This window comes from Zonotrichia albicollis, chromosome 1, assembly GCF_047830755.1.
Source record: "Zonotrichia albicollis isolate bZonAlb1 chromosome 1, bZonAlb1.hap1, whole genome shotgun sequence".
Classification (NCBI taxonomy): domain Eukaryota; kingdom Metazoa; phylum Chordata; class Aves; order Passeriformes; family Passerellidae; genus Zonotrichia; species Zonotrichia albicollis.
The window spans coordinates 150,549,013-150,561,035 of record NC_133819.1 but is presented as its reverse complement, the minus strand read 5'-3'; the positions used below and the strand labels follow the sequence as shown (position 1 = coordinate 150,561,035).

Below are 12,023 nucleotides of genomic sequence, written 5' to 3'. Positions count from 1 at the left end.
GAGCCCAGCACAGAGGGACAGTCACTGCCCTGGTCCTGCTGGCCACACTGGCACAGAAGCTCAGGAGGCCTCCTTGGCCAGCTGGGCACATACCGTCTCATGTTCAGCCACTGCCAACCAGCACTTCCAGGTCCTTTTCCACCAGGTCATTTTGTGCTGAGCAGCTTTCCAGTCACTCTTCCCACCTGGGTGGGTTCCTGCTGCCCCAGGGCAGGCAGGATCAGCCTTGGGGCTTCCCCTTCCTCAGCTCTCATCATGGCCCCTCAGCCCCAGGCTGGCACAGGAGGGTGGGGAGCTTGTTTTTAATGGAAACTGGGCATCTCCTGTGTGTATCCCGATTACAGGCCATTGCTCACAAAGCTGTTAACCCAAGCTGTAATTACAGGCTGCTCAACACCTCTACAGCTGTAGTGCAGCACCAGGGAATGCGTCTGGTCATCCCGACACTTGTCAGAGCTGTGGGGGAGGTGTGGAGGGCACGTGTAGGCTATGAAGTGATGATGGGGCTGTATCTTCATTATTAACACATTCCCCACGTTTACACTGTGGGCCTGCTGCATAGGAAAGTTGTAATGTGCTTGTGGATGGGGTTTTGGTGCTGGGAGTGTTTGCTCCAGAAGTTTGCCTGCACCTGTTTGGGTAAGAGCTGCAGGGTGAGTGAGCACTTCCAGAAGTGATGACACATTGTTTGCATTAATTCATTAATGGTTTCAATCAAAAAGTTTCCAGTATGCTTTACAAACAACATGCCTGATGGTTTGTGTTGGTAAGAAATCTGCTAAGGCCACTATATAATCTCCACTTAATATGAGAGAGAAGAGCAGACCTTTTCCAGAATACAGAATAATAATTCAAAAGGAATTTAGGGGAGAAAGGAATGTACCCACAAAGAATCATTACATGGAAAACACAGGGAGTTTATTGACTGAATGTTACTTTTTTATACAGAATTTGCCCAGTACATAAGGCAAAGCCTACAGATGATACTGATTTATTGATAAAATATAACACCATGAACAGTTGGAAGTGCAAGGATAACAACAGTATAAATTCCAACAGATAAATTCCAAAATTCCTGCATTTGGGGACATAATTTATAGTTAGCTATTGCAGATAATCTCTATCTCTTAGGCTGTATAATCCTTTTGAGATTATATTTTATGTGAGCCATTGTATGTATGTTATATCTGAAAGGAAGCACAAATATCCTAAAATGCTGCCTGGATGTCTGGAAGGATTGGTTTCTTTCTTCATCCTTATTGTCTTGTGACATCTTGTGGAGACAGCTGACATTGCTCCAGCAAATTTCTTAAAAATACTACTGGGGTATTTAATTATTTCAATATACAAATAAACCTCATCAAACTGCCAGGATTTCTGAGGGCATTGAGCTTGGTGGTGGGAAGACACAGGTGAAGGACCCTCTGAGCTCCACAGAGCTGCTCTTTTTCCCCTGCCAGCTGAGACCCTGGCCAGGTGTAGGTGCCTCTGAGAGTCACTATGACCCAGAGAAGGGACAAAGGGAGCAGGAGCTGCCCCTGGCAGGAGGGGAGGCTGTGAGTGACTGGGCTGAGCCCTCCCCATTCCTCCCTGGCCCTGAGGCCGTGCTGCTGTTGGGCTTGGTCAGCTTCTGTCTGAGACTCTGAGGGCCAGCTGGTGCTGCCATCTCTCCAGCTCCTTTCCCTCTGGGAAATTTTGTCCATTTTTTAGAAGATAACTGAAGGTCAAGGCTAAAGCTTGTTCAGTTTGTTTTATGCTGCTGTTTTTCCTCATGTGTCCCAAACTGGGGAAAGCCAAGAGGAGCAGAGAGACCTGCCTGGAGCCCACAGCTTGTGCCACAGTGGCTGAGGAGACCTGGAAAAGAGGTAAGGGTTACTCCCTTCTTCCAAGTAACAAGTGATGGTACAAGAGGAAATGGCCTCAAGTTGTGCCATTGGGAGGTTTAGATTGGATATTAGGAAAAATTTCTGTACCAAAAGGGTTTTCAAGCATTGGTACCATCTGCCAAAAGAAGTGGTTGAGTCACCATCTCATAAGGGATATAAAAGCCATGTAGATGGAACTCCTAGGGATATGGTTTAGAGGTGGCCTTGGCAGTACTAGGTTAGACTTGATGATATTAAGAGTCTTTTCCAACCTAAATGATTCTCTGATTCTACCCTAAATGCAATTGTTGATCCAGATTTTTCAAACACTGTGAGTTCTATTGAGGTTATTTTGTTGGAGTGCCACTAGTTTAAGTCATGGCATGGCCCCTTATGAAAGGCTGCAAGAAGGTCCCTGGACCCTTCTCCAGGATGAGCAACCCAAACTTTCTCAGGCTGATTCCACAGGGGGGCACTTCAGCCTTCTGACTTCCATGGCTTCCTCTTGACCTGCTCCAAGAAATTGTTTGTGTTGGGGACTCCAGACCTGGATGAAGCACTGCAGGTGAGGTCTTACCAGAGCAGAGCAGAGACGCAGAACCCCCTCCCTCACCTGCTGCCCACACTGTGGGATCAGCCCAGAACAGGTTTGGCTTTCTGGATGCAAGTGCACACATGGCCAGCTCACATCCAGCCTCTCACCCACCAGCACCCGCAGGTCCTTCTTGGTGGGGCTGCTCCCAACCCACTTATTCCCCAGCCTGTGCTGATATTGGGGTTTGGTTATCCACATGCAGCATCTCACATTTGCATCATTAAGGTTCCCACATCCTCCACCAGAAATTCACCTGAACTCTCATACAAGGCTCATTCTTCTGGATTTTTTGTACTTCCAGAGTCTTCAAGATTTTGCCATTTAAGCTACGTGACTGAGAAATCCTCTCAGAGGAAGATCTCTCTCTTCTTGATGGGGCTCAGGAGGGACCTCATCGCTCTCTACTATTACCTCAAAGGAGCTTGTAATGAGCCGGGGCTGGCCTCTTTTGCTGTGCCAGCAGTGTGAGGACCAGTGGAAATGGACTTAAGATAAGAGAGGGGAGATGCTGATAAGAAAAAAAAAAAATTGTTCGGGTAGTCGGGTATTGGAATACACTGCCCAGGGCGGTGGTGGAATCACCATTCCTGGGAGGGTTTCAGGTGAAAACCTGAGTCTGGCGATGTGGTTCAGGGGTTACAGTGGCACTGCTGGGCTGACAGTTGGACTGGATGATTCTATGACACCAGACCAGTTTCGGGATTTGGGAATGCCAGAAAGGCTCACTTCGTTCTAAGGGCTTAGCTAGAGCCCTGTAGGTTTTCATACACAGTCGGCTGAAGTTCAACAGGTGAATCACTCGTTCGTCCACTCCTGTTTTGCGTTGCTCTTGGAGCAATGCCTCGTGTTCACAGGCTCCCAGTCCCTGTAGAATCCCCAGGAGCAGCACCGCGGACGACGGCGGAAAATCGCCGCGCTCCCCTCACGACTCTCCCGCCATGGCCCGCCGCGCATGCGGGGCGGAGCGGCCATTGCCGTCAGTTCCGGCGGCAGCGGGGCGGCTCCTGTCCCGGCTGTGAGTGCCGCTTCCCCGGTTACCGCCCGGCAGCCGCGTCCCCCTGTGCTAGACCGGCTCCCGTCCCGGCTGTGAGTGCCGCGTCCCCCTGTCCTAGAGCGGTTCCTGGCCCGGCTGTGAGTGCCGCTTCCCCGCTTACCGCCCGGCAGCCGCGTCCCCCCGTCCCGGCTGTGAGTGCCGCTTCCCCGCTTAGCGCCCAGCAGCCGCGTTCCCCTGTCCTAGAGTGGTTCCCGCCCGGGCTGTCAGTGCCCTTTCCCCGGTTACCGCCCTCCCTCGTTAGCCAAAGACCGGCTCCTGCCGGCAGCCGCGTCCCCCCGTCCTAGAGTGGTTCCCGCCCGGGCTGTCAGTGCCCTTTCCCCGGTTACCTCCCGCCCTCGCTGCCCACAGACCGGCTCTTGCCGGGCTGTCGGTGCACCTTTCCCGGTTGCCACCCGGCAGCCGCTCCCCCAGAGCAGCTCCCCCGCGCCTTTCGCTGTCCCTGACGGGGCTCAGGGGGGTGTGCGCCTCCACCGCGCCTCTGCTGCGCTTGGCTCTTCTGCAGTTTATTCCTTTTCCCTGCTAAACTTGGCCGGCTCGGGGACAGGGAAAGGGGGGAGCTCCCAGCCGCTGCGGCCTCTGCTGGGGGAAGTGGCAGGACGGTGCTGCTGCCCTGGGAATGGGGCTGCTGCCCTGGAATGGGGCTGTACCCTGGGAATGGGGCTGCACCCCGGGATGGCTGCACTTTGGAATGGGGCTGCACTCTGGGGATGGAGCTGTATCCTGGGAATGGGGCTGTATCCTGGGATAGGGCTGATCCTGGGAATGGGGCTGTACCCTGGGAATGGGGCTGCACCCTAGGATGGGGCTGTATCCTGGGATAGGGCTGTATCCTGGGATAGGCTGATCCTGGGAATGGGGCTGTACCCTGGGATGGGGCTGTATCCTGGGATAGAGCTGCACCCTGGGAATGGGGCTGCACCCTGGGAATGGGGCTGCACCCCGGGATGGGGCTGCTGGGCAGTTCCCGGGCAGTGAGGTGGGACAAGGGAGCTACAGTCCATAGTTGTGAGGAGCCTTTCCTCAAGGCAGCTGTTTCTCTGTCACCTGTGTCCCTGCGAGCTCGGCACTCGTTGTTCTGCTTGTAAAACCAATGGTGTCAAGTCTAAAGCTGGGCTGAGTTTGTTTTGTTTTGTCCGTGTGTTTGTTTTTGTGGAGGTTTGAGGTTTTGTTTGTGTTTTTTTGGTGGTATTTGCAGTTCAGGGCTTTGGACTTGAAATTCATGAGGGGATCTGAGGGGTCCAGGAGGTCTCAGGCATAAAAGGATTCAGGGATGTGCATCTTCATTCAAGACTCAGCTGCAGTGCAGTAATTTATTTTAGAGAGCTCAAGAGAAAAGGGATTCTAAATACTTAAATGTTAAAGCAGAAAACATTGCCTGGTCCTTACCTGTGTGTGTTTTGAGAAGGCAAGACTTTGCTTTTCCTCAAAAATAGGTGTTTTTCCTCTGCTTGGCCACATGTGAACACTGACAGCTGTATAAAGTTTGGCGATCGTGATTTGGTGCCTGTTTACACCTTACCCCACACAATTTTGCGTATTTCCCCAATAAAATTGGACTGAAGAGCCTGAGTCTGACAGGCTGTCCTGAGCTGGTATTTCTGCCCAGTGGCTGTGGTAGAGACTTGTGTGAGCTGCCTTGTGTAGCTGCACAGGGAGTGAGATTCACTTGGAAAGCCCTTATTTACAGAGTTTTATTTGATAAGTGACTAAAAGTACTCCTTGTGCACAGTGTAATGTCAGTAGGTGGTGGCATGGTTGAAGATTTAGTAAAATAATGAAAGAAACAGTGGTATTGTAGCACATAAATTCAGGCTGCAGAAATGTTTAGCATAAAAGCCCCGGTTTGATTCAACAACCCTGTACACTTCTGAAGGTTAAAAAATAATCTGCATTTTTCTTTCAGTAGCCTGCAGCTGATGCAAAATGAGTGTTCCTGACTACATGCAGTGTGCTGAGGATCATCAGACCCTCCTGGTGGTGGTGCAGCCCGTGGGCATTGTCCCTGAAGAGAGCTTTTTCAGGATCTACAAGCGCATTTCGGCCGTGAGCCAGGTGAACGTGCGCGACTCGCAGCGAGTGCTCTACATCCGCTACAGGCACCACTACCCCCCGGAAAACAATGAGTGGGGCGATTTTCAGACTCACCGCAAGGTCGTGGGGCTGATCACCATCACAGAGTGCTCTTCAGCCAAGGAATGGCCTCAGACTTTTGAAAAATTCCATCTTCAGAAGGAAATGTATGGTTCTACTCTGTATGACTCCCGCTTGTTTGTCTTTGGGCTTCAAGGAGAGATTGCAGAGCAGCCCCGCACAGATGTGGCCTTTTATCCCAGTTATGATGAGTGTGAGACTGTGGAGAAGAGAATAGAAGATTTTATTGAGTCCCTCTTCATAGTGCTGGAGTCCAAGCGTCTCGACAGAGCCACTGATAAGTCTGGAGACAAGATCCCCCTGCTCTGTGTCCCTTTTGAGAAGAAGGATTTCGTAGGTCTAGACACCGACAGTAGGTAAGCAGCTGCTTTTGTCAGCTCACAGGTCTTAAAAAACCACATCTGTGGCACTTGGCAGCCTTTAGGATAAGCCTATTAGAAAGGACAGGGTGAACCTTGTTCCAGCAGAGCTGTGCCCTGATCTTTCTGTGTCTGCTTGAAGAGAATTTAATGTGTAGTCTTATTGTATTTGATGTTCTGAGCTTGTTTTTATATATACATTTAATTGATGAAGCTCATCAAATAGCAGGAAGAAGTCACAGGAGTGGTTTGACAGATTCTGCTCTAATGAGACTTTTTGCTGGAAAGCTTCCAATGTTTTATAGATATACAATATTAATAAAAAAATTCAGTTAAGATCAATGAAACTTTTTATATCATGTTGAGTAGTAGTTGACTATCCTACTTACTGTATTTTTTCTCTTGAAACCTCTGTCTACTTTTTCATTCTATAGACAATGGCTGTTTATTTTGATAATGAAGTCCAGCATCTTTTCCTGTCCTTCTTTGTTTCATGTAATTATTTGTTATCACTTTTTACCTGTCTTGTTTTCTTAACTGTTTGGTTTTTTGTATGTTAGAGTTTTATCCCCCCATTTTTCCTTCCTTCTCATTTGCATATTCATCTGTCAGATTTGAGTGTTGCATAGCTCCTCTGCAAGGGATTAGTAATTCTGGCTTGATAGCTACAGGCAGGTGCAAAATCTGTTTGACTCTGCTATTTGCAGTCAAATCCAGGGGATGGAAGCATCCACCTTTTGTCCTGGCAGAGACAGAGGTGGGGAAGCCCTATGAAAACTCAGGAAATAGTGGTGTTCATATCAGAGGTTTTTATTGTGTGTCAAAGCTCAGAGGTGTCCAGGCAGGTCTGTAAAGCTTTTAGATCAAATTAATCAGCTCTGCCTGCATTGCTGGTCCTGGCCTTGGAAACAGGAAGAAAGCATTCCAGGTTTCTAATTAGTTTGAAGCTTTTGTTAAATTATCTGTGGTGGCTTGAAGGACCGTCACTACCTCATTGACCTGCTCCTCTTTGGTGAGCACTTGAACTGGCTCTGACTTGTTGGTCCCTGTTTGTACCCACACTATTCTTCAGTTATCACTATGAATTACTGTGTTACTGCTTTTTGCACGTGGGTGGTAAAACTGAGAAGTTTGGACAAGCCTTTTTAGAATCTTGTCATTCATTACTCAGTTTGAATGAAATTTGGCTGAATGTAATCAAAATTTCCTGTTCCAAATAGGTAGCAAATGATAATTGTCGGCCAAGAGTCTCAAAATCAGAATGAATTCTGCTGTTCAGTTGTGTCTTATAAAAAATTGTGATTTGGAAATGGTTTTTTAGATGAATGACAAATTTCTGAGCAGTGGCTGTGCTGTTACTAGCAGGAAATACTCCTTGTGAAGTTCTGGGCTGGTGAGGAAATGGAGTGACAGCAGAGTGTGTGCCCACACATCTCCAGGCAGGTATTTGATGCTGTTGCAGTGAGGAATTCAGATTCAGTGTGGTGCTTCAGTTCTTGGCAGAATGGAGGGTGTGTGCCCCTGCCTGTGGACACAGGGGTTTATCCACAGTTAATCACTGCCTCAGCTCTGCACACACCTTGCTGGCAGGTTTGAATACCAAACAGCTTCTCAGTGAGTCTGGATCAATGGATGCACTTGAAATGTTTGCTGCACTGAGCTGCTCAAGGAAAAGCGGTTAAATATTCTAATTTTTCAGTTCAGTAGTAAGAAAGTTCTTCAGTTCTGTTTTGCTGTGGAGTTAATACTTCTGATTGTTATAAAACTTATGATTTATACATTAAAACTTCAGAAAGCTGAATGAAAATGTATTTCTAGCTTCTCTGCACAGGAGCCTTTCTAGGCACTTTCATGCAGCCTGATGCACCTCTGCCCTCTGTTCTACAGCACAAACCCAGGTCCATAGAATAAGGTTGAACTCTGATCAGTTTATTAAACTAACCTATACTTTCAAGCCAAAGCCTTTGGATGTGAGCCAGTGACAGTAACGTTGCATTTCATTATTTGTGAGTTTTTTGCTGCTTGGATTGCAGTTCACAGGATTTTATTTTAGCACATTCCCTTCTGTAGTGACAGATTGAGTAATTAAGGGAAAGCACTGCAGACCAGGGAGAGACAGGGCCAGGAAGGACCTTCTTCAATAGAGAGCAGTTTCTGTTTTTGCAAGAGTGGATGTGTAATTCTGATCAGGGAGGGCTCAGGGTTGTCTGAATGCAGGAAGTGGGTACATCTGGTAGAACAGCTTTTGCTACTTTGTAGGTTTTGAGCCTGTCAGCATAATGATTTTTCAGAAAGAAATAAAAACATGATGATATTGAGAGACTGAGACAAATGAAGCAGCTTTTTCTAGAACAGGTGGAAATTTCTGAAGGGTTAAAGGCAAAGAAAGTCCCTTGATCTTTTCTGTAACTTTCTGTCTATTTTCAATTTTTGTATACAATGTATCCTGACCTCCCAGTCAGTGTGCAGCCGATTACTTAAAACCACAAATGTTCTGTTAAATAAATGTCAGAGAAGACACACTGTTCTTGTAACAGAGGGTATGTCTCTGCTGCTGTAATTGTGGATACCTACTTCGGATAAATAAACATCTATTTTCCTATAACTTCTGAAATTGAAGTTAAATGGCAATGCGTAGCAAAGGTGTAATTAAATATGTGATGCAGCTGTAACCTGGAGCTGTTGGGATGATAAATTGAGGGAAATATGTTGAGAATTTACATGGGCCACATAATTCTGATCACATGATTTGGAGACTAATTAAAACTACTGAACATAGTTTATATCTTAAAATGTACTCTTCTCCAAGTGTTTATGGTCAAATATTAAGGTTAATACTTTATATATAAACCTGATCTTCTCCCTCACCCAGTTAGAAGACTCTCATTAGCTTGGTTGCATGATAATTGCCACGGAAGTCAACTGATTAGTGGATTTTAAGATGCAAAGTTCATAAATTAGGAAGATGAATTATTATTTCAAATAAGGCAATTCTTGGGAAAACTGAGGATGATCTTTGTTTTTTTTGCAAGTTGCTTGTGTAATGAGCAGGAGCGACACATTCCCAGAGCTGAGACTGAGATGACAGCACACACAAACTCACTGAATTTTGTGTGTAGAACAACTTTTTTTTGGGTGGTAGAGAACTTTATGTATGAAAAATAATGGGCTGAGTCCTAAAATGTTTTGAAGAAATGTTGTCCTGTTAAACAGAAATTGTAGGACTGAGAGGCTGACCTTGGGTTAATTCCTGGAGCATTCAGCCAGTGGGGATTTTAGGCAAATTGATTTAATTTTTTCTTTTCTTACAGATGTTTCTTCATCTGTAAATTGGATAAAATATTTATGTGGTCACAGGGCTGCTGAGGATAGTTGAAAAAGTTTCTGAAATCAGTTGCACTTGATAGTTGTAGAGGCTGGGAGATTGATGGAGAACGATGGAAACATGTTCTCATGATGATAAAAACATCCTATAAATTGAAAACTGGGAAATATATGTGCCAGAAATACTGAAAATCCCATTTGTTTTAAGTTTTCTCTTTTATTTATGTTTTCAACTAAAAATAAGCGCACAAGTATGATTGGAAATCTACTTGGATAAGCTCATTTTAATGTTGTTTACATCAGTTTGTGTCTTAGGTTCTTTCTTTTTTGAATACTGGCATCATTTAATGCTGTGAAGGGATGAGGATGTAGGGCCCTGTTTGTAGAAGTGTCATAGCTGGGATTTGTGCACTGATTTATCAAAGCTGATGATCTCAGTATATGTATGTGGCTGTTAATTTCCTTTCTGTTCTCTGTCTTTCTAATTTCTGTTCTGTTCCTTTCTGTTTTTTTTCCCCCCCTTCTTCTCTCATACTGCCCTGTGAGTTTGTTGTTGGGTCTAAAAAGGTAGGATGTGATTGTGTATCTTTGAAATTAGTTAGCTTTTTTTCCCATGTCCTGCCTCTTCACTTCGCCTTCATTGCATATTTCAGTGTTGCTTTTTATCTTTATTTTCTCAGTACACACAGAAACAATCGCTGCCTGGAGCCTCCCCACTGCAGCTGCCCCCTTTTGGCGCATTTGGCAATTACATTTGGTAGCGATGCTGAGTTGTTTTGTAGGACACACCTAGTCTGCTTAGGTGGCTGCTGGCCTCTGGAATTTGCTTTATTTTTTAAACTCCAAAGCCATGAAGCTGTTGCTGCCTGTGTTTGATTTCCAGATTCAAAAGTTCTGGCAGTTGATCCAGTGCTGTAGCTGTGTCTCTTGGAGTCTGGATAATGTTATGATTGGTGATTTCTATAGCTCTGCATGCTAACTGGAATTAGTAGAACTTGATGGAAATTTTTTGTTGGAGCATTTTGCATGAGTACACTTTTGAGAATTGATTTTGCATGTTTCTTGTTTGTAAATTGAGCCAAATTTGGAGGATCCAGAAATTCCATCAAACTTGTTTCTGGATGGTTTGTAGTGAAAATAAATTCTGTCTTAAAATATAACACTGTAAATTTTCCATAAAATTCTCCTGGGATCCTAGAAAAGAGCTGGAGATGAAAGAATAAAGCACATGTCCTATAGAGCAAAGAAAGCAGAAATGGAAATCAATTAGTTCTGCATAATTCCTGGAGCAGATTTATTATCCCCACTTTGCAATGGTAGCAGTGGTCACTGGTCATGATTGTGGTGATTCCTGTGAATATAAGAATGTGTTTGGTAGAGCATTAACCCAACTAACTTCAGAAAATAAGATTTTGAAGTAGTTTTGCAGTCAATGGGATTTTTCTGTGTGGTGAGAAGGTCAGAAGAGGAGTTTGGGTGGGTGACACCAAGGAGCTTTCCATGGGTGGCCCTGCAGGAGGTGGCACTGCCTTCCCTGGGGATGTTTCTGAGTGCATCACACTCAGGAGAGAGTTTGTAGGGAGAGACTTTGGGTACTTCTTTGAAATTTCATGTTGTAAATGATATTCTAGAGGAGAAATTAATAGGAGCTGCTCTTGGCAGAAGGAACTGGCCCAGAGAAAAGTTGTCCTCTTATCCTAGAGGAAGTAATTGTTAATTTATGTGGGCTTCCTGTCCCTAAATAGATTAGGATTAAGCAGGAGAGAGCTGAAATATTTTAACAGAGTTTTAACAAAAAATAATTCAGAGAGAAGATATCTGTAAGCTTCTCACTTTCAGGTTCTTCAGTAAAAGCTGTGAAGCAAAACTAGCTCAGTATTAAAATAAGCAATCACTTAATGCTGATATATATATATATATATATATATATATATATATATATATATATATATATATATATATATGAATATACATTCAATAGGACATTTTTCCCATTAAATTTGCACCTCAGGATGCACAGAAGGAACAATGAGTCCCTTGGACATGATTTTTAGGGCCTGATGTTGTAGATAGTGGATTTTTTTAAAAAGAGGCTTCCCAAATGTGAAGTGAATTAAGTTTTGCTGGCTGTGGAGGGTGGGTTTTGTTTCCATACAGTCTTTGCCTTTTGTCTTTTTGGACATACTTGAAGTAATTGAATTCACTGTATTAATTGTGACTGCCTAATTAAGACAGTTTATACATTTGTTTGGTACAAACTTACTCCATAATTAGTGAGAAAATATTTTCCAAGAGGATGGCAGTGACTTGCAGGGACTGGAGATGAATCCTGTCTTGGCAATACCTTGAAGAGCCTAAAAATAATTCAGTTTTTGAATAATTGATAGTAAATTTCTTCATCACCAGGAATAAATTATCTGGTTTTCTATAAATAAAGGAGAGTTTCTCAAAGAAGAGTGGTTTTTCAGCAATATTTATTGATGTCTGGGTGAATAAATGCCTTCAAACTTCAGATGTATTGACTGGGCATAAATCAGCAGCAGAATTAGGTGCTGAGGCTGTGTGATCAAAACTGTTCTGGTATCAGGTCCTGATTAGGAGCCAGGCATCATCTATTTCCTTTGCTGTATGACTCATATTTATGAACTCAATCATCTGCTAGCTGGAGAATCTGG

The 12,023-nt window shown here is 44.7% G+C and overlaps 1 protein-coding gene across 8 annotated transcripts in view; it reads left to right on the top strand.

The window, feature by feature from the left end:
- The first annotated feature begins 3,421 nt into the window (after positions 1-3,421).
- Positions 3,422-12,023, top strand: part of TRAPPC9 (trafficking protein particle complex subunit 9) — a 449,867-nt gene continuing 441,265 nt past the window's right edge. For 2 of the 8 annotated variants that reach the window (XM_074557536.1, XM_074557497.1), the window contains exons 1-2: positions 3,422-3,546; positions 5,418-6,021. In XM_074557536.1, the coding sequence (XP_074413637.1) occupies positions 5,438-6,021 (584 nt within the window). In that variant the 5' untranslated portion in view covers positions 3,422-3,546; positions 5,418-5,437. Of the gene's footprint in view, positions 3,646-5,417; positions 6,022-9,778; positions 9,916-12,023 lie in introns of those variants that run through there. The other 6 variants (XM_074557522.1, XM_074557506.1, XM_026790417.2 and 3 more) reach the window with 6 other exon arrangements.